Below are 19,740 nucleotides of genomic sequence, written 5' to 3' on the forward strand. Positions count from 1 at the left end.
AATTGGCCGGGTGTGGTGGCTCATGCCTGTAATCCCAGCACTTTGGGAGGCTGAGGCGGGCGGATCACGCGGTCAAGAGATTGAGACCATCCTGGCTAACATGGTGAAACCCTGTCTCCACTAAAAATACATTAAAAAAAAAAAAATTAGCCAGGCATAGTGGTGGGCGCCTGTAGTCCTAGCTACTCAGGAGGCTGAGGCAGGAGAATGGCGTGAACCCAGGAGGTGGAGCTTGCAGTGAGCCAAGATCACGCCACTGCACTCCAGCCTGGGCGACAGAGCAAGACTCCATCTAAAAAAAAAAAAAAAAAAAATCCCAGCTCGCTCTTACTAGCTGTGGAATCTTGGGCAAGCCAGTTAACCCTCTGTGCCTCAGTTTCTTCAACTGTAAAACAGGGATGATAATAACAGCTCATGTGGATTCGTGATAGTCTATATGCAGCCACCAATCCACAGGCTTTACACGTATAAACTCATCTAAACCTTACAACCACCGTTTCAGGTGGGTGCTGTAATTCTCCTCACTTTATAAATGGAGAGATTGAGGCCAGGGAGGGATAGTGACTTGCTCAAGGCCACATAGCTTGAAATTGGGGAGCCAGAATTTGAACCCTACAAATCTAGCCCCTAAATCTGTTAACCACCAGGATACACTGCCTATAATATTTGTAGAGTAATTAACTGACATACAATAGGTGCCTAATAAATGAAGATTATTGGTAAAAAATGCATTTGGGGCCAGACCATCAAAGGATGGAGTAATGGAAAACATCAGTAGGCTTGGAATCTTGTGTTTCAGTTCTACACTACCACAAACTCGCTTTCATTACCTTGAGCAGCTTGCTTCTGATTCTTTCTCTACAAAATGAAGGGATCAGATGATTCTTTCACAAACTATAGCTATTTCGTTCATTATGACTTAAAGAGTGAATTCTTTTACTAGCTGATTACATAATTTGTGCTTCTCCCTTCATTTTTTAAAAAAATTAACAGAACACTTTGAAGATGTTAGTATCAAGGGAATCAGGAATGACCCTTAAAATTCTAAGAGTGCTCTGTATTCGTGAAAGATGCATTACATGTCACGATGTATATTTATTTGGTTTCTAAAAAGGAATGCATAACCAAATGCAAGGTATACTCATGTAGAGTTTAATGGGGTTTTATTGTAATTGGCATGTTCTACAATTGATTCTTTTTGTACAATTGATTAGGGTTTTTGAAAACCAAACTAAACTTGAAGCTTATAACATAACATGAAAGCCTGAGGTAGGGATAGCATAAAGAGGAGAGACAATTTTTTTTTCTTTTCTCTTGGCCCCTGCAGATCCACTTTCCACTGTTCACCATTAGATCATGGACTGCAGCAATGGGCTCTATCTTTCCATTGGGTTCAGCCAACTAAAGACACCAGCAAGAGGGTGGGAATCAAGAGGAGAATGAGGTGCCTATACCCCTGGATCCCCTTTGCCTAGAAGTAGCTCTCCTTTGCCTGGATCCCCTTTGCCTAGAAGTAGCTCTGCTGTTGTACTCAAGGCCTATCCAGTGGCTCTCTCCTGTGACCACAGCTTTCCCTCTCTATTTTCTACTGACTTCTTCCCTTTGCTCCTTGAGGCTAAAGGTGGTAACATCTGCCTACCACTTCTTAGCCCCTTGTTGGTTTTCTCTAATTCTTGTAAATAGTTTCTTTATTAAAATGTCCACAGTTGCCCTAATGCAACTTACCATGTGTTTCCCCATAAGGACACTGATGAAAACAATTAAATTCTACATCCTTGCTATAAAAGATAAAATTTGGCTACTTAATATAAGAAGTATGTATTTTTTTTTAAATTTTGAAGCTGTTCTTCTCTATAAAGTGAAGAACTTCTACAGAATTGAGACACAGGAAAAGTCTTTGCCTAAATTTACCTCCTCCTTCTGTTTCCTTAGCAAGCACTCAATAACAAACCATTCTAAATCAGAACATAGAGAAAATTAGATTTGATTCAAACGCTATGCAACATTTCCACATTTTTTTTCCTGCAAAGATGTATAGGCTATATTCAACTATCCATTTTCCAGGAATCCATATCTATTGACTTGCTAGCAAATCATATTCAAGTCCTGTAGCAACTTTGGCATGGAACTAATTTATTCCTCCAGTTGTTAAAAAGAAAAGCTCCCCTCCCCCATTTACAATGGGTGATGTGAACTTCACATTAAAACGCCAAGCTATAGGGACAATCCTCTGTTTTACCTCCAACTTTGGAATTGTATGCAACTCCAACCCCGCATTTGTGATTATTTGCTTGCATGGCAATTTCTCCTGCACATCTGGTCCCATGTCTGAGGATTGAAAAATAAGAATTACAAAACATACAGAAGAACAAACATTTGTTTTGCATATGAATGAATTAATGGGGCATAGGTATATTAACTTTTTGTCAGCCTTGTTACTGTTTTTGTTTTGTTTGTTTGTTTTAAATTAGGATAAGATAAAACTTATGTTCAGATGAAGGGCACAAGTATTAGCACCAAAGTATGTGATTTCAAATTCTGGCTTCTGCCATTCACTAAGGGTGTGATCTTGGGTAAGTTACTTGTCCGCAAAGGCTTGGTCACATGACAAATTATGTGTAAAACACTTAGAACAGTGGATGGCAGATAGTAAGAACACAGTAAGTGTTAACTACTGATACTATTATAAGAACTCTGACATTCAGAAACAATTTCAAAGAAATGGCTTCTGCTTTGTACTTTTTGGTAGCAAAGTGGCTCCTCACTTTTCTCCCTAGTGACGGCCTTGGATTAGATTATCCTTGATCAGCCTTAGTAGGATATGCTAGAACAAGTCCCCTATGAAGCCATCCTCCTCTCTAAATATATGCCACACTAAAATGTCTGAAGATTATTTGGTACCAAGAGGAGCCTGAGATATTTGCAAGACATTACCAGCTATTTGGAAAGCCAAGATGCACCCGAAATCCCAACTGGGGCCAGAAGCCTGAACATGATTGGTTTTGCAGTCAAGCAAAGAGGGTAATTTATGATTTCAGAGTATTTGGAAGAAAAATGCATCTTCAAAACACCAAATTCCACCACTAAAGCATCAATTCTGAAATTCTGAGGATGATGATTGTCTTTTCCCACCACTATCCTGACTCAGGAGGGCCAATAAGCCAAAAGCACATTAATGTGAATTCATTTATTTCGTGATTTTATTCTATTGTGGAAACAACCTGTAGTAGTGTGAAGGCTGTTGGTGGCTTGGAGGAGCCTACCAGATATACCAACATAGAGTGAAAGAGAGGAAGGGTTAGCTCGGAGCAATAATGTTGGCCAGTTACATTTCAATTCTACTATACTGGCCATCTATTAATTCAGCATAGCATGGAATATAAAATTCCTAAATTGACTGGGCCATCAAAAAGAATTGTTCGACTTCTCTTTTTCCTAAAGTAGCAAAGATAATTTCCTGGTCTCCTTCCACAAAATAAGATTCCTGCTCCTTCATGTTAATCCTGGCTGGGAATTCTAAGTCAGGACAATATAATTATCTTTAATTCAAGATCTTTCCTGATGCAGCAAACACCTGCTTCTTTTATGTATGCTAGCATTTTCCTGTTTGGGGAAGCAGCCCTCCTGACTTTTTGTGATTTTTTTCAATCATAGGGCCCCTCCTCTCAGACAACTTTCAAGGACTGATGCAGATTACAGGGAAGAAACCCTACTCTTTCTTGAGAATCATGAGCTTTAAGTTCCATGTGAGTCATATGGGTCTTGCTCTGCCAGGCAGGATTCTCTTGAAAGTGAAGCCAAGCAGAGGCGAGCAGCACTAGAGATGGAAACAGAGTGCTTGGTGTCCTGAGAACATATTGTTTGAGCTCTTGGATCTTGCAACATCAGAAACTAGAACATCACTTGGGTGAATATTTTTAAAATCCCTTTGTTACTTAATCTTTGAGTTAGGATTCTTTCATTTGCAACTGAAGCTGTCCTGACCACACCCATTCTCTGAGAAAAGTGTGCACATCTGAACACACAGAAGGCACCTTATGCCTTGTGGATGGATTAACGCTCTTTGCCTTAGTAGAAGGAGTAATTCAGTTGTCATCTCTGAGAAATGTACTTCCAGAAGTCACCACTGCCTTCTTATATATTTCCATGTATACAGGATGGGAGACAGGGTTCAGGTCAGCAAAAGAATCCAGTGCAAGTCTTCAGCCTGAGCCAACAGAATCAATCTGCTGACAGACATCCCCAGGTTTGTGCCTTTGTCCTAAAAAATGATGCAGTGTGACAGCACCTATTATTTATCTCCCCTTGTATATGGACGACTATTCTCTAGTGAGAGCTGCAGGAGGATCATGGTACAAATATGTGTTGACATGTTTTCCTCCTCTTATCCTCAGATTCCAAACGTTGAGAGAAAGAAAAGTGTTTCTATGTCATTCTTTATAGGCTGCAGCTCTTTTTCTTTTCTAAGTGAGGTGCTGCAGTAAAAGAACTCTCTATTATCTTAGAACAATGGTAGTAACTGGCATTTAAACAAAATGATTTGTTTAAAAATTATTCCACGAGATAGTTTAAATACTACCCTTATTCTGGTTAAAATATCCTTGTCACACTTGTTATTTAACTAGAAAAACAATCTGTAATTGGTGTTGAAATACTGAATACAGATTTATGCCAGCTTAATAATAAGCATTACCTGCACTGTTAAGATTTTATTATTTAGTGATTCCTCTTTTGACTTTCAGAGTAGCATTCAAATGTAGCTTCTATTAATCTCATTTACATGGTAATAAAGAACAACAGCAATACAGATAGTTTGAAGAGATAATACCCTTGGAATTGGGGTATAATACCTCTCCAATTGCTATAAAGGCCAAGACAAAATTGAGCCATTCATTTTCCAAACCTAAGGGATTTATGTCTGACAACATGCTAGAAGGCAACTCTACATTTTATTATACCTTCTGATAAATGATAAGGATGCCACCTTTTTGGTTGATAGTCAAGAGGATCCTGAGAGATAGTTGCTCGTTATGTCATTTCCAAATAGCAGATTCTGAATTGGCTCAGAAAATTGACTTGTCTCTGCTGCTCCCATCGGATGATATTATTCTTGTCATGTTGATTTCTCACTGAAAGAAGGTCTACCTCAGTTACTAAATGAGAAGCTGTGATCATTATCATCATCATCGTCACCACAGCAAACACTTATTTAACTTTTTTATGTACCAGTGTCCAAGCCATGTATGTGTGTATGTCCAAGCCAAATATCCTTGTCACACATGTTATTTAAGCCATATATATATATGCACACATACACATATATGGCTTAAATAACATGTGTGACAAGAATATTTTAACCAGAACAAGGGTAGTATTTAAACTATCTTGTGGAATAATTTTTAAACAAATCAATTTGTTTAAATGCCAGATATACAGATATAGATATAAATAAATAATCTACCTCATTAAGTTAGAGGTATTAAGTGAGTTTATATGTATATATATTAAGTGATATATATATATATATATATAAAACCTCACTTAAACCCCTAACTCAATGAAGTGTTATATATATCATACTTATTATATATATAAACTCACTTAATACCTCTCTCTCTCTTATTTTATATATATATATACTCACTTAATACCTCTAACTCAAGGAAGTAGAGATTCTTTTTCAAAAGATGATAAAACTTAAGCACAAAGAAGTTGAATAATTTGCTCAAGATCACCCCACTACTAAGTAGCAGATCTAAAATTTGACCTAAATTTGGCTCCCAAGTCTGCTCTTAACTGTTGGGCTATGACATGCTCTCTCAATGCTATGTGGAAGATTCACAGCAGGCTATGATCTGGAAGCTCAGGGCTTTCAGGCACAAAACAAATAGCATTATATGGGCTGCTTCCCTGGGGCCTTTGCAGCTAACTCCCTGAGTCAGGGAAATTACATTTTATTTTAATTATTATATTCATATATATAAAACAACTATTATAAATGCTGTGCTGTGAGATCCCCTTTGTTTTGAGGAAGGTCTGAGTGTTCCATCTCCTGACTGGAAAAACTCCGGAGAATATCATTTCATCAAGAATTCGCCCACCATGCAGCCATCATACAAGTTATCACCCACACTGGATCCTGGGGCCAGACCCAGGATCTGCCTGGAAGGACTGTATACTGCCTAGGAAGGAGCCAGTGCCTCCATCTAAGTCTCCTGAGCTGCACTCAAGTGTTGGGGAACAGATTTCCCGTAGTCTTAACCAAGGGGGTGGAATGAAAGTCGTTTCTACTCCACTCTAAGAAGGCTTATTATTCCAAGTGCTTATTACCCATTTCCTCAGGAAGTTCATTTAAGAAACATAGGGAGAAGGTACATTGACACCCATTTTAGGGGAAGAAAATGGAATAGAGGCAAAGAGAGGTAAGTGATTTCCCCAAGGTCACCCTCTACTCTGGGAATTGGCAAAGCCATAACTACATTACAAGGCTGTGCCCCAAAAGAGTAGATGTCCTTACTGGTCCTGCATTATCCTGCTTCAGACATAGAGCAAAAAGTTTGTCTGAGGGTCTGCTGTAAGCTCTTGAGACACTCCCACTTTGCTCCAAGGGTACCCTTGCCAGTGGTTCCTATTGTATTTTTACTGGAATGTTTTTACCTCTAAGGGGTATTTGCGGTTAACCCCTTTACTCACCCTCAAAGAAATAAATGGTACTGAAAGAAGTCATATCCCTGAACTATCCACAAGCCTCCCCTTCTCCCCAGGGAGGAAATAAACACCCAGAAGTTGAGGCCAAGTCCCTGTACCCCAGCCTCCCATCCTGGGGTTTGTTGGCTTTCTGGAGGGAAGACCATCCAAAGAAAGAAATAACTTTGGATCAATATTACTGCACCAGCCACTTGGGAGTTCTGAGGGAGAATAAGGAAGGGAGGGAGGGAGGGAGGAAGGGAGGGAGAGAGAGAGAGAAAGAGAGAGAGAGAGAGATAGACAGAGACAGACTTGTCTGACCCAAGTTGGGTAACAGTCCAAGAGACAGAGCCATCCAGAGAGAATAAAGAAGCACTTCATGTGACTTATACCAAGAGCTATTAGATGCTTGGCTTTTTCCATCCTCACTTGTAGCAACAACCCTAATTTTGACCTTGGCTTTGATCATTTTGGTGCAAGTCTCTTCTGTGTAGAGAAAATGAAGAGGAAAGTTTGAATGTCTCCTTGATGTCTATGAGAACATCGGTATGAACAAAGATGGTCTCTCCCATGGGCATGGACACTTTGAGGGTCCACATGCCTAGAGGGTGAAGTTTCTTTGGGGCTAGGAGAGAAGTTGAAAGTCTCTTGCTTCTGGGTCTTTCTTTCACCTCTCACTTTAGAAGATCTTTCTCTTGGCCTCTGTGGCTCTTGGCCTCTGTCACCATAATGTGGCTTCAAGGGAGAGATAGTTAATCTGGGAGTCAGGTGCTGTCTCCTCTCTCTTTCCTATGGCATTATAGCAGCAGGAACTCTGGAGGAGACTTCCGGCTGGCTCAATGCCCTGGAGACTGTGTTGGATTCAGGGGCCAGACCTCAGAGGCATTTCTCTTGTCTGGAGTTTGGCCATGCTCTTCTGAGAGAACTGGTGAGGGTGACTGTAGCCACCGTCAGAAGTTGTGGGCATTGTTCATATCCATTTCTTTACATATATTTCTTTTCATGACTAATATAAAGCATGTTGCTAAGACTAAAAGATTGATAGAGGAAATGGGGGAAGGGGTGGGCTCAAAGTGTGTACTCTATATCTCAAACATTCTTTCTAAAGCTACAACAGTTCAGTAACATTTGAGAGGAGAATTTCGTAATGTAAGAAGTTTAATGAAAATGTGGTTCTATAAACCAAAGGGAATATAAAAATAGAAACTTTGGTTTCTGTTTTAAAAGCAACAAAATATTGTGGTATGTATATTTTGCATTAACATTTCCTGAGCACTGAAATGTGGATGAAATGTATGGTATAATTTTCTCAAACAAGATAAAAGCATTGTAAAGTACTTTATTTCACACGAATGCACATTTACTCACTTGTTCTCATTTGTGGGATCGTATCGGGGAAATGGATCATGGTCATTATCATTAAAATCATAGCTAGCCTCTGGATCCTAAAGAGACAACAAAAAATAACACTGTGGCATCATTAAAAAAAAAAAAAAAGCATCACTTCCCAAGCCTCTTACCCTATGCCTTCCCATCTTGGCTGATAGCTCAAAAGCCTGCATTTTAGAGATTCTGGCCAAGTCACTGAATATTTATTATACCCACAAACCAGGCAGAGATGATGAACACAGCCAGGTGAGCCAGCTTTCAATTCTCAGTGAATGTTACCAAGCCTATGGTTCACAGGCACTCATAGGATATTGGAGTTGGAAGGAATTAGTTTACTTAGTTCAGTCACCTCAGTTTTCAGATGAGAAAATTGAGGCCCGGAGAAGTTAAATGACTTCCCTAAGGCCATAAAGCTAGTTAGTGACACTTTGACACTCATCTCTCTTATGAATATAGGTGCAAAGAAGTGGCTGAGGGTGGGACTCAGGTCCATGGTGCACTCCTTCAGCCTCCCAGGCACACTAAATAAACATGTGATTTAATTTGAGAGAGAGTGCTTGAAATTCAAGACAAGCTTTCAGGTTCCACTCCCTTTTCCAACCCAATAGCTACATTTAAACGCCTCCCACATACCATTGCTGTTACTTTTCAATGCTTTCCATATATTTCAATCATTCTTAATTTCTACTCTGTGCTACTATTTTTCCTTCTCTTTTCCTTGGCTCTTTAGCTTGGCGTTATAGCTGGGGAATGTTTGATAGGTGGAAAGGATGAGAGAAAAACCAGGGATAATCTTAAAGATGAAACACCAGCCTCCTGATCTAAAGACCTAAGATATATGATGGTGTTCATATTATATTATAAACTTAATAAACAATGAAGCAAATTGTTTTTATTTATTTATTTTCCCATTTCTAGAAAACTTTTCCTTTCTCAGCTTGGCATAGGTGCATTGTGTGGTATTCACTTTGGATTTGCATGGAAGGAATCACATTCATATAATTTTACTATGTCAGGGATATAGACTCATAAAAGAGGTGAGGAGGGAAACTGTGAAAATGATCTCAGGCAAGGGGCTTGATTTGATTACTTTAATGCCCCAAACACTGAGCAACTCAAAGTCATCAGATTTTGGTAACTTAATTGGTATAGGCACTGCCCCTTCTTCTCCCAACACATATACTTTTGTACAATTTTTGATCCCACTGAATTATTTCAATGCCCACTGGTACAAAATAAATTCATATAAGCTTGTGGGAAGTGGGAGAAGGGACATAACCTTGGCCCATAATTCCAGGGACTGACACCAGAGCAGCATCCCCTTGAAAAGAAGGAAAGCCCTAACTGCGCATCTGCACAGACAGCTCCCTAAGTCACAGTAATGAGAAGGCACACACTTACATAGTTGGCATAAATGTCCGTGTGATTCCACTCCAAACCATCATCCAGTACGGTGATAACAACTCCTTTGCCCGTAATGCCTTTTTGCCAAACAGGTATCACATGAAGGTCCAGCTTGGGCAGGGCTGCTGTCATCCTGGTATCTTGCTGGTAAAGAAAAACAAAGAAGCATTGGTAAAATCATCACTTGCTTGCTACAAAATGGGCACTTAAGTTCCAACCTGGAGACCCATCTTTCTTTTTCCTTGGGTCACTCTACTCTTTAGAAGAAGCCAATTCAGTGAAATAAAAAACAAAGTTGAGAGTAGGGCCAAATGAACCCCCAGAGTGCTGCTCTTCTCCCAATTGTCCCAAATGGACATCACTTGAAAAGATGAATCACCTGTGCTCCTTCTCTTTGAACTACATGGCTTTGAAGAATTTTATCCCTAAATTTCTTTCATTTATAATAACATGCTCAACCCTTTCATCTATGGAAGCTCTATTTGATAGTCGATGTTTTCATCTCCCCCCCAAATCCTGATTCTCCATTGCCACATTGAGCTCTCATTATATTGCCTGGTGCATAGTCGTTCATGAATGTTTTAGAATTTTTCTTCTAAAGGAAAAAGCAGAACCTGAAATGCTCAGGAGACTGTGATTGCCTCAGGAATTGCAATGTGATTGCCTATTTTTAAGTATGACTGATTTAGGGGTTAAGTGTCTGTGAGAGGAGATTCAGGGTTTTCCTTTTCAAATACATTTTCTGATAGTCAGAGTGTGGGACTGTACAGGAGATAAGTTGGGTAGCAAGGGAACACAGATATAAGCACATTTCTAAGCATGTGAGACAGAGACAGTAAAAGAATGCCAGGTACCTGGTGAAAGGGTCAATAAGAAATCTATAAATAACCACAATCAAAAGTGTCAGCGAAGGAGCTGCCCTCTTGCTGTTGTGCCCTCCTCCCCATAAAGAGGTTGGGGGGTGGGGTGACAAGTATTTGCCAGGCTGGTATGAAACTGAATCACAGGAGGCTGGAACTGTACACAGATTGTTGGCCAAAGTCAGAGAAGAAGGCCTCTATGTCAGTTGCAGGAACAATTTTAGACTGTAGTTGTTAAGAGTATGGACTCTGGAGTCATGAATTATGGTCCCACCACTAGCAGCCATGGATTTTGGCAAATTACTCTACTTTTCAATATCTCTGTTTTTCCATCTGTTAAATGGGCATAATTACTATTTCTACAACACAGATAATCATGAGAACAAAATGAATTAACTCATATCAAACATTTTAGAATAGTGTTTGTCACACAGGAAATGCACAAGTGTTAACTGATAAGTCTCTTCTGCTGCAATGAGCAAATACTTAAGATAGTGGCAAGAGGCCAGCTGCGGTGGCTCATGCCTGTAATCCCAGCACTTTGGGAGGCTGAGGCGGGTGGATCATCCGAGGTCAGGAGTTCGAGACCAGCCTGACCAATGTGACAAAACCCCATCTCTATTAAAAATACAAAAATTAGCTGGGCATGGTGGCGGGCATCTGTAATCCAAGCTACTCCAGAGGCTGAGGCAGGAGAATTGCTTGAAGCTGGGAGACAGAGGTTGCAGTGAGCTGAGATCATGCCATTGCACTCCAGCCTGGGCAACAAGAGCAAAACTCTGTCTAAAAAAAAAAAAAAAAAAAAAAAAAAAGAAAGAAAGAAAGAGAAGATAGTGTCAAGAGAAACTGATCCCCTTTTCTATCCATTATGCAACAAGAGTATCTAAGTCTTTGCTTGTGTTTTTCAAGAGAAATAATCTTTTATAAAATTCTCAACAACAAATCTTTCTATTAGCCTATACTACTACCATACAGACGTAACATTAAACAGAAGAGAGGACACCCTGCAGGTAGACAGCAACACTTAACAATTTCTGCACTCAAGGATTTGGTAACTATCTTAAAGGTAGAATGGTTTGCAAGTCTAGACATTTGCAATAGACTTTTCTTGTGTTCCTTCTTTTAACCTCTTTCAGAGATTCTCATCTGTGTCATATAAGAATTGTCATTCAGGGTTGTATATGCCAAATTATGTTCAGAATACTCTGTGAGTGCTTTAAAGGATTCTAAAGAATAACTTTAACCAAATGAGATTTTTGCCATAAGTACTGTTTTTGGAACCCCTAACCTGCAAGATACTATTTTTCTGCATTTATCCCAAATAAACTTACGAAGACAAAAAATTCTATTTTTTTCACAGCAGCTAAAGATATCTGTTTCCAACATCATTACTCAGCAAAACAGAAGAGGCAGATCAAGAAGGTCCCATCAGCCCTAATCTCCAGATAATATAGCTCCCTATGAAATTCTCCATGATAAAAAAAAAATCCATGTTGCAAATGTAACAACATAAAGAAGCCAGGTCCCAGGTCCCACCCACACAGTCCTTCTGTAGGTACTTACCAAGTACCATTGCTGATTCCACATGGGATCATTGAAGAGATTTAGTGCTGAGTCCCTTAGAGCTGAACGTTTACTTCTTTCTTTTTCATACTGTTGTTCAGCCCATATCACCTACAAGGATTTTTATAGCACGAAAATCAAAAGTCAAATATCTACCTCTGTATACTTCCTCTAACTATCTCCAGTACCCTTCCCATCAGAGTTCAGGCAGCTCTGCAATATTTTCATTTGACTACAGATTAAACTGGCACCTCAGTGAGAAGAAGGGATTGCCCACTGGGGAGATGCACATTTCCTCTATTACAGTAAAGTGCACCTTTAGGGGGAGGAGAAGGAGTCAGTGAAATGGTAATTCCCTCAAATTATTTACATTGTGGTTACAGTGGAAGCAAAAGTTCGGTCTGCTTTCATCAGCAAATGGACCAAAATACTCATTTTTATATTAAGGTTTCAGGGCTCCATGGCTGAAAATTTGTCTGCTTTTATAGATTGAGTCAACAAGCCAAGAGACTGCTGTTATAATGCTTTTATAGATTAATTTCTCTTTCTTTACATACAACAGGCAGAAATTGCAAATATTTTATAAAGTAAGAATGGTGCTGTATCCATGCAAATTTGAAACTCTCCCTCCCCTGTGCTTCGACCTCTGCTTAAAAGTACTTAATATGAGACACAGATCCTGGGTGATGAATGAGCACTACTGACCACGCGCACTTACCATTAATTCAGTCTCATGTATTATGCAAAGAGATCTGACAATACGAAAATTACCTGCCCCATATTTACAGCATAATCCTATTATACTTGAAGCCCTGAGAGAGTGAGGGGCTGCCTTGTAGTTATATTCATTATGAGATAATTCTATACTCTTATTTTTCTTGGCAACATGACTATTTCCTACCCCAAACACATCTTTTCTGCTGTATGCATGATGACAATTCAGTGTGTGGTGGAATATTGTTAATGTGAGAGTACTCATGAATCAGCTCCAAAAATAAAAACTGAAAAATAATTTGCAACTGAAGGATAAAACCATCCACTAAGACTGCCCTGAATTTTCAATTAAAAATATACTGCAAACCCATTAAAAATAATGGGAAGAACTTGAAAGCTAGAAATTAGTCACTATGATTTATTTTTAAAGTGCTTGTATTTTCAAGCTTAATTGTTTTGGCTTAAAATACCTCAATGCTTGGAATGCTGCCCATCATCTGAGTCGATCTCTGGAAGCTGACTGCTAGGGAATAAGTACTAATCTTTGAGGTGGAGGGTCACTTACACTTGGAGATTTTATTAACAGACTTGTAAAGATAGACTATTGCTGCATTTCACAGGGCTGATTTGAAAGAATATTATCCTCCATCAAAAAAGAGCAATAAAATGAAAACCAAGAGCAATTTCTTAGAAATGGGATATAAGAGGAGGCACTCTGCCATCTGATCAGATAAACATCCAATTGTAGAAAACAGTGTTATGATTAATGTCATTAACTCAGAATCGTATATTAATCTCTAGAAGAGCAGGCTGAATGGTATAGAGGAAAATTGGTAGTGTGTTTCTATTATGCATAATAGGTATCATGTACTTAATTATAAATAATACTTTTGATCTGGAAAGAGCATTGAAGATCATCTACTTCAACCTTCCAATGCAAGTTTCTATGGTTCCAGAATGTTTCCTAAAATAAAATTATTCTTGGGATAATTTTTTACAAAGTTATACCTGTGCTGGAGACTAAATTCTTAGCTTTTTTCCATAATATCTTGAGATGCCCCCCACCCCAAATCAGCTATCAAGGGGGTGTATAAAGAGTAGAATGGGCCATCTTCATTGTCATGAGATACTTTGAGTAAGAATCACAGTTAGGTATGCTCTATTCTGTCCAATTTTCTCCTGTGAAAATGAGAAGACAGGTCAGTTTGACTTCTATGTGCATTAATGGGCATGCAGTTTGGGCATGCATTTAGGCAAAGAAGGAAATCTCTCCCCTGCTTAGCCTGGGGACTAAGCCTAGCCAGAGTGCTGGAAGTTATTCTGCTTTTCAGAGCCCACACATGATGAGCCCTCTCCCTTGAAGTGAGTAAGGGAAGACCTCAGTGGACAAGAAACTTCTGTAATAAGGTCCAGGGCCTCTGATTTGGTCTCTCACGTCAAGCAATAACTTGACAAAAAAGAGCTATAGGGTCACTGTCCGTGGTCCTAATACAGCATTGTCAGGATGTTGTTGTTTCTTTTACATTCGAACACTGGTGACCCAGGCCATTCCCATTCCCCACCCTCATAATTTGTCTTTTTCTTCTTCTTTTAAAAATTCTATCAGTTTCAGAATGAATAAAACAGCAAATCATCTTATAGGCCTCATGAATTCCGTCTACTTTCAACAGTTCTATCACCTTTCTGTCATATATATATATATGTATATATCATAAAATATATATATATATATATTTTTCCCCCTGGGAAGTTGAAAGGATGTTTTTAATCCTCTAATTCTCCAGATTTTCCTAAGTAACAAAAATTATGTACACAGATATCAGGTGAATCAGGATAAATTTCTTCCAGTATGACATTTCTTTGAGAAAAGGCAACACTGTATGAAAATTACAATACTCCCAACATAGTCAACATTTTCTGATATGTTTGTTGACCTTGAAAATAGACTTCAAAATCGATAGGTACATTAGCTATCTATTCAAACTGCCTCTACCTTATTTACCTATATTTATTTCTGCTGTTACCTAATCATTGAAGCAAGATACAAACTAGGATGAAAAGAGATCAAATGGTTTGGATCCAACAATAGATTACTTATGGGAGCATTTGCCTCATGAAGACATGGATTTATAGTTCTCTCATAAACACTAGCTCCTTACACAGCAAAACCAATAGAAATAATAGACTTTTTTTTCAGTTATACTGAAATGTTATTGAAAGTAAGCCTCATGTATTTCTTTGAGCCCACATTGGTATTAAAGTGTTTGGTACATAATAGGCACCTAATAAAAGGTTGTTGATTGACTGTATTGTCAAACATTTTTATTAGTGCTGCCCTCTCATTTTAAATATTCACTTTCATGCTCTTAGACTGAATTTGTGAGTGTACATATAAAATTAACTTTAGAGATATATATAATTATATAATTAAACTGCGTATATATGTGTAAAATTAACTTTGGCTCAACCAATTCAACCCAATCTTGTTATTATTATGTGCCATTATAATTTAAGGAAAGAAATTAGAAATATTACAGATAAACAATCTTGGTCACAATAAAAAAGAACCACATTTGCAAAATGCTTCTGTTTTTATTAGAAATCATAAAGAAAGCAGATAAGTTAGAGTATTGGTTTGAACACAAATGTACAACACTTACACGATCATCATCAGATAATCTCTTAGTGATATGAAAGGCACTCCTTCGAGACCTTCTGGGGTGGTTTTTATGTTTGAATAAGTAGTGATTTTCAAGTGAACCAATCTATAAAAGGAAAGAAATAAAATAAATATCCACTTTCCCAAACAAATATATATGGACTAGTTTAAAACTCAGATAGCTTAGAGATAGGCAACTTTTATTAAGCCCATTCCTGGTATCAGAAGTTAACATTTTTCTTTTCTTTTTTTAAACTTTTATTTTAAGTTCAGCAGTACAAGTACAGGTTTGTTACATAGGTAAACTTGTGTTATGGAGTTTTTTTTTGTACAGATTATTTCATCACCCAGGTATTAAGCCAAATACCCATTAGTTATTTTTTCTGATCCCTTCTCTTCTCCCACCCTCCACCCTCCAAAAGGCCCCAGTATATGTTGTTCCCCTCTACGTATTTAAGTGTTCTCATCATTTAGCTCTCACTTATGAGTGAGAACATGCGGTATTTGGTTTTCTGTTCCTGTGTTAGTTTGCCAACAATAATGGCCTCCAGCTTCATCCACATTCTTCATGAAGAAGGCACTGATAGAGGTCTTAAGATGACCCTCAGAATATTATTGCTTGAGTTCACAGTATATTCACTAGCTCACAGTAGGGGACTAGTGATGCTTCTATTTTACACACATTGGAGGGAATACATGTTTTTCATGTGTGACAATATCATATTAAAATGCTCATTTAATCAAATATATCTGTTCAAAGAACAATTATTTGTGGTAAGCAGGCAAACACCTGGGATACTATCTATGGTCAGTGCCACTTTCCACTAAAATAAATTATCGTTGTTAGGAAATGTAGCCATTGAATTCATAGTGATAAATTGCTATTAGCCACTATTAGTGATCGTTTGATTTTCCACTAATTCAAGGCTTTCAGAAAAGAACATGCTACATTTAGGGCAGGTGTTCCACTTTAGAGGGTGTATACTTCTCTGGGTAGCTATTGACACCTTTGGTTCATTTAGAACTATATTCATTATTCTTTTGAGCTAGTCTCCCTTTACTCAGTACTAAATTTGAAGCTACCAAATCCTCTAGGTAACCCTGCATTTTTAAAATTAAGAAACAAACAATTGACAACAGTATATTACAGAAGAAACATGTTCTTTAAATTGGTGATTCTCATCGCCTAGAGAATTTTAAAATAGAGAAGCTTAGGCCCTGCTCCACGCCTGAATCTTAGTGAATCTTCCCATAAGCTGTGGATGGAACTGGGGAGAGAAATCAGCAGCCGTAGAAAAAGATCACCAGTGCTTAGCTCTGTTTTCTCTGCTGTCAACTGATTTTTCTTCTTGTCACTACCTTAATCCAAGCTTTATCCTGAGTCAATAAGGTACCCAATATATAATGCCAAATTAGTGTAATTTTAGTAATATTAAACAAAAAGAGCAATAAGCAGAACCAGGAACATGCTATCAGCCTTCTACAAAGAATTATTATTCTAATAAAATAATTTTTGTTAAGTTTGTTTTAAAACTTTTGTTAGTAATGCCATTTTAACTAAAAATGGATAGAGGAAAGATAGTATTGTAAATCATATATAAATATAGATGGTTTTCCACCACTATTTGTTAATGCTTTTGTGACTATGCTATCCCTTACCCAAAGATCCTCCCAAGAATGATGATGTATTGTTTTTTACTATTAAGATTTATGTTTATTTATTTTGAAAAGCAATTTTCACATTGAATGGTCTAGGTTTAGATGCATGCCTAGAGCTAACAGGTGGGAAAAAGAAGAGAGATTTAGTTTTTGCTGTCTTCCCCAGTCTCCTCCTACATGGTTACCAGTGCTATTTAGCCTTTCAGTAGCTGCTCAAGGAATACACAATTAAATCCCCAGTGTCTACCCCCATAGGACATACATGATTTGTATGAATGCCCACAGTACCCACCAGCACAATTTCATCTGCTACTCACACCCTGTTTGGGTCGCAAAAATTACTAATAATTGCGTGCAATTCCCAGATTCACTACTAAACTGTATTATGTCTCACTGTTTTCCCACAAGTTGTTTTCTATGCCTAGACTGTCTTCTCCGATCTCATTATGTTCTCCTGGCAACCTCTGACTCCTCTTCCCGGAGCAAATGTTTTCTCATTTGGGCAGTTTTCATTCACCCCTCTCAAATTCCCTACTACTTTCATTCCTTCAACCAATGAATATTGAGACTTCAAGTACAACTCCTATTATTACGCAAATTACAATCAGTTGCAGTCATTTATCTCTAAGCTAGTCTCCTCTAGGTTGTTGATTACTTGAGAGCGTTTCTTTCCCTCCTCTTATTCCTCAGCCCCTAACACGGAGCCTGGCACGAGGGCAAGGGCTGGCCAAAAGCAAAAGACTCGTCTGCTGCTGGGACACCAGGAAGCCAATCTGCATTGATTTTCCTTTCGGGCATTTCAAAGACAATTTGGTTTATAAAGTCGAGAATGAAGCCTCTAGCAAGAGCAGGCGAATTCCCCAGAGGGTTCGGTCTGCAGAATCGCCAACGCCCCCGCCGATTACTCATCCGTGACTCCAGCGGCGTCTCAACCACCACCTCCAGAAAAAACGCGCCAAAATGTTTTACAACTGCCTCCTCCCACGCCTCAGTGCAGACCAACTTCCCAAGCAGGGGGCGAGGGCTTGATTCTGAGCCAAGGAAAGGAAAGCTCTAGCCTAGAAGTCACACTCCCTAGGGTCCCCTCGGAATCGCTCAGCTATAAGCAGTCTCCCACTTAATGTCTTGACGCCCACCCACCTCCAACCAACTACCTATTGACCAAGCCTTCACTTGGACAGGCAACAATAAGCTGAAATTCCTGGGAAAACGATTACGTACTTGGCTGAAGAACAAGAAAGAAATAGATCCCTTCCCCACAGTCGGTTCGGCATTTCGACCCTGCAGTGGGACTGGCCGGGCAAAGTTATGAAGCTTGGACTTTATAAGTTCCCAGTGAAAAGCCGGAGCTCCCCAGAGAGTCGAGGGGATAGATGGTCCCGTGTCTTTCACCCACCATTTCTCCCCCCAGCTTCCCAGGCTACTCCGCGGCCTCCCAACCTCCTGGTCGCGAGTCCCAGCAGCTGGCACTCTTCCAATGCCCTGGGCGTGCCCTTACAGGCTGCCAGGGCGGACAGCCCCAAGCCTGCTTAGCCCCTTGCATCAGGACTTGGATCTGATGCTGCCATATTGAAAAGAAGGCAACAGCCGGCTCCTGACGCAGACCGCCTCAGTCCCGGGGGATGGAGCGCACTGCTTCTCCCGGGGGCGCTTGGTTGGTAAGAGCTTGAGTGCATCTTAAGTTCCCTGAACAAGCGTGGAGGGATTTTTCTTCCAAACCGCGCGGGAACGGATTTCAATTCTAGAGCGGCCAACAGTAAGCATAAGCCCTACCCAGCTGCAACGGCTTCCTTCTGCTTGGCTGCGCCCAGCCCAAACAGTAAATAATGCAAGCTTTCTCTCTCTCCAAGCGCGCCAGGGGCGAGAGCGGGAGCAGCTCCTTGTTCTTTGCTACACTGGGTTCTGGAGAGTGCAACCTGGGGCTCCCGCTTGGAAGACCGCGCTCCAGTCCCGCCAGTCCCCTGGGGCCCCAGAAAGTTTCTTGAAAGTGGAAACTCTTACCTGACCCAAAAGGTCATAGCCCAGCTCCTCGGCGATGGCCGAGGCTGCTTCCGGGCCCCCGGGGATCTCCGCTGCCCATTCATTGACAAATTGCCTTTTCGCTTTTGCACTGTTCAGTGCACACCAAGCGCAAAAGAGGACGAAAGCAGTGCACTGCAGACTCCAGGCTCTTCGCTCCATAGCTCACACACTCGCTTGAACACGAGTGGGAAGGGAAGAGGAAAAAGATGCAAGATAGGAGAAAAGCCAGACAGACTTCCCCTTCCCACCCTCGGGCTCTGGACCACTCCTGGCTCCTGGTTGCTCTGCGAAGAGCTAGGAGGCGCGCGAGGAGAGGCTGGGCGGCGGCGAGCGCTCAGTGAAGCGCTTCGGTCTCCAGGCTGAGTGGAGCCCCAGCCCTTCCTAGCCAGAATGGAAATGAGTGTTTACACGTCAAATCGACGAAAGCCATCTCTTGACGTCAGATCTACCTGGACTAAGATCTGAATGGTATTCCCGGCGGGGCGGAGAAGCGGCTAAAATAAGCAGCCAGAGATTAGGAAAAGGAAGGAACTGTTTGCTGGGATCAGTTAAGTCTGCTCCTTGTCTGCCCATAAATTCTGTACCGTGAGAAACATCTTCACTTTTCAAAGAGAAGTGCCCCACTTGAACATAACTACCAAGAATCAAAGGCTGGGAGTGCTTTCCCTCCCTTCCATCCATTTTCTCTGTATTTACTTTATTATCTCATGTGTGTGGCGGGGAGGGGGGAGGCTATAGGATTCTTATAATGGCCCTTTGTGTATCAGCACCTGCTATGAAGAA

The 19,740-nt window shown here is 40.0% G+C and overlaps 1 protein-coding gene across 1 annotated transcript in view; it reads right to left on the reverse strand.

Moving 5' to 3' along the window:
• Positions 1 to 19,428, reverse strand: part of PCSK1 (proprotein convertase subtilisin/kexin type 1) — a 42,622-nt gene extending 23,194 nt beyond the window's left edge. The window contains exons 1-6 of the mRNA XM_030817194.1: positions 18,937 to 19,428; positions 15,278 to 15,382; positions 11,904 to 12,014; positions 9,478 to 9,624; positions 8,056 to 8,132; positions 2,240 to 2,328 (exon numbers count right to left, since the gene is read on the reverse strand). Of these exons, the coding sequence (XP_030673054.1) occupies positions 2,240 to 2,328; positions 8,056 to 8,132; positions 9,478 to 9,624; positions 11,904 to 12,014; positions 15,278 to 15,382; positions 18,937 to 19,116 (709 nt within the window). The 5' untranslated portion in view covers positions 19,117 to 19,428. The remainder of the gene's footprint in view (positions 1 to 2,239; positions 2,329 to 8,055; positions 8,133 to 9,477; positions 9,625 to 11,903; positions 12,015 to 15,277; positions 15,383 to 18,936) is intronic.
• Between the last annotated feature and the right edge of the window lie 312 nt (positions 19,429 to 19,740).

The sequence above is a fragment of the Nomascus leucogenys genome, chromosome 2 (assembly GCF_006542625.1).
Source record: "Nomascus leucogenys isolate Asia chromosome 2, Asia_NLE_v1, whole genome shotgun sequence".
Lineage (NCBI taxonomy): Eukaryota > Metazoa > Chordata > Mammalia > Primates > Hylobatidae > Nomascus > Nomascus leucogenys.